The sequence below is a fragment of the Trypanosoma conorhini genome (assembly GCF_003719485.1).
Source record: "Trypanosoma conorhini strain 025E chromosome Unknown Tco_14.4_contig_00835, whole genome shotgun sequence".
Classification (NCBI taxonomy): domain Eukaryota; phylum Euglenozoa; class Kinetoplastea; order Trypanosomatida; family Trypanosomatidae; genus Trypanosoma; species Trypanosoma conorhini.
This window is the reverse complement of record NW_021704923.1, coordinates 4,700-6,545: the sequence shown is the minus strand read 5'-3', so window position 1 is coordinate 6,545 and position 1,846 is coordinate 4,700. Positions and strand designations below refer to the sequence as shown.

General features: G+C 62.4%; 1 protein-coding gene across 1 annotated transcript; it reads right to left on the bottom strand.

Moving 5' to 3' along the window:
• Positions 1-2: 2 nt before the first annotated feature.
• Tco025E_08648 (surface protease GP63) lies at positions 3-1,688 on the bottom strand (the record flags this gene model as incomplete). The annotated part of the gene is made up of 1 exon (XM_029375491.1): positions 3-1,688. A coding segment is annotated over one exon (1,686 nt), but the record flags the coding sequence as incomplete, so codon positions are not given.
• Between the last annotated feature and the right edge of the window lie 158 nt (positions 1,689-1,846).

Sequence of the window (1,846 nt, the reverse complement as noted above, 5' to 3'; positions counted from 1 at the left end):
AGCTGCCCTCGCCGCCGCCTCCGCGTCGCTCTCTTTTGCGGCAACGGCCTCGTCCGGTGAGGGGGCGAACGGCGAGCGGAGGGCAGCGAGGCTGCAGCGGAGTGAACGCCACCGTCAGGCCCCTTTGCGCGCCCCTGCGTCTCCGCAGCCGGCAATGTGCCTGTCTCAACCTCCGCTGCAGCCTTCGGATTGGAAGGATCGCCGCCCGCAGTTCCAGAAGGCAACTCTGCACGCTGTGGCTCAAGTGCCGGAGCATCCCCAGCCGCCTCTTCCTCATTCTCTTCCTCCTGCTCCGCTTCGTCTTCCCTTTGATTCCCCTCGGCGTCTCCGTTAGCCCCCTCCTCCTCAACGCGCGGAATGACGAGGCTGCTGCCGTTGGCGGCGATGGTGCACACCTCCTCGTACTTCGGGCACTTGAGCTTCCCCTCCTGCAGATGATCATTTGCCACCACCGTGACTTCCTTTCCCTCAGGGCACAGCACAGGCTCCTTGGCGCCGAGGTACTTCACCTTCACTGCGCCGCCCTCGCACAGCACCTGCGCGCACACACCCTCGATTTTCGTACCACCGGCGTTAGTCTTCACCTGCAGTTCTTCCGCATCCAGGCACCACGAGTTAGTGCCAGTCAGCGACCCAGGGAGAGTCGCCGCAGCTGCGTCCGCGCACGCGTTGGACCTTCTCCCGGAATTTGAATCATAAAAATACGTCGAAACAACAGGGCACACGTCCTTGAAGTGCAGGTTCCCGCTCTGATCAACGATGCCTGTTGTGCACGTCCCGACGTGACGGCGGTCAGAGGAGCAGCGAAGCGTCGCCTTGTCGGTGTCATCACAGAACATATGAGGGTACGTGGTGGCAAGGCGCTCGGTGTCGTTGCACTTCGTCTGCAGGAAGCCGCAGCCGGAGTTGTTGCCCCAGCGCATCGGCTCCGCCATGCCCCAATTTGCGCGGTAGTAGCCAAGGTCCTCAAACACCGCCAGCGTCAGTGCCGTGTAGTAGCCGGCGCCGACCGTGGGAGCCATCAGCTCGTCCCGGGCGTTGCGTCCCTCCCAATGAGGCAACTTCGCTTGCACACCCACAGTGTCCTTCTCCAGCTCCATGCCCTTGAGCGACTCGCAGTTGAAGTGCGCTACCGCCTTCGCTTTGACCGTGTCCCCCGTCACTATCTTGCGGTTTTCTCCACGCACATTGGGCTCTGACTTCACCAGGCTCTTAGGCCCCATTGCCTCGTGGCTGAACCCGAGGGCATGCGCCAGCCCGTGTGCGGCGACGCGGACGCTCCACGCCGACTCGGTCATGTACGCCGGGTTGAAGTTCATGGCGCCGACGGAAGGGCGGAAGTCCTCCAACGTGGCGCACGTGGCGGCCCACGCCGGAATGTCATGGCCGATTGGCCCGGCAGCAGCGTAGAGGACCATGTCGGCACCAGCCACACCCCCGCTCCTCTTGTGCTCAATTGGAATTGTAAAGTGCTGACACGCAACATCGAGATTCCGTGGCAATTCAATTTTCTCAGCCACTGGCTGCACGAGAAGTCGCTCCGCGTGCAGCTTGACGGCCCCGGGAATAATCTTCGTCGTATACAACTCCTTCTTTTGCTCCGTCAGTACATGATCGGCTTTGCAAGTTATCGTTTCCCCCAAGTAGTTCATGCACTGGACCCCATCAGCAGCGCAGTACCTCTTCATCCCCAACTTCTGTGTTTTCTCCTCCAGGTCCTCCGTGGACACCTCGATGCGGATGGGCGCCCAGCCCTCGCTGCTCGTTCCTTCTGCCGCCGCTGCCGTTGCGACGGTGTACGCCTGCGCCGCACCCTGCCCCCTCCGCGGCACCTCACGCACCACCG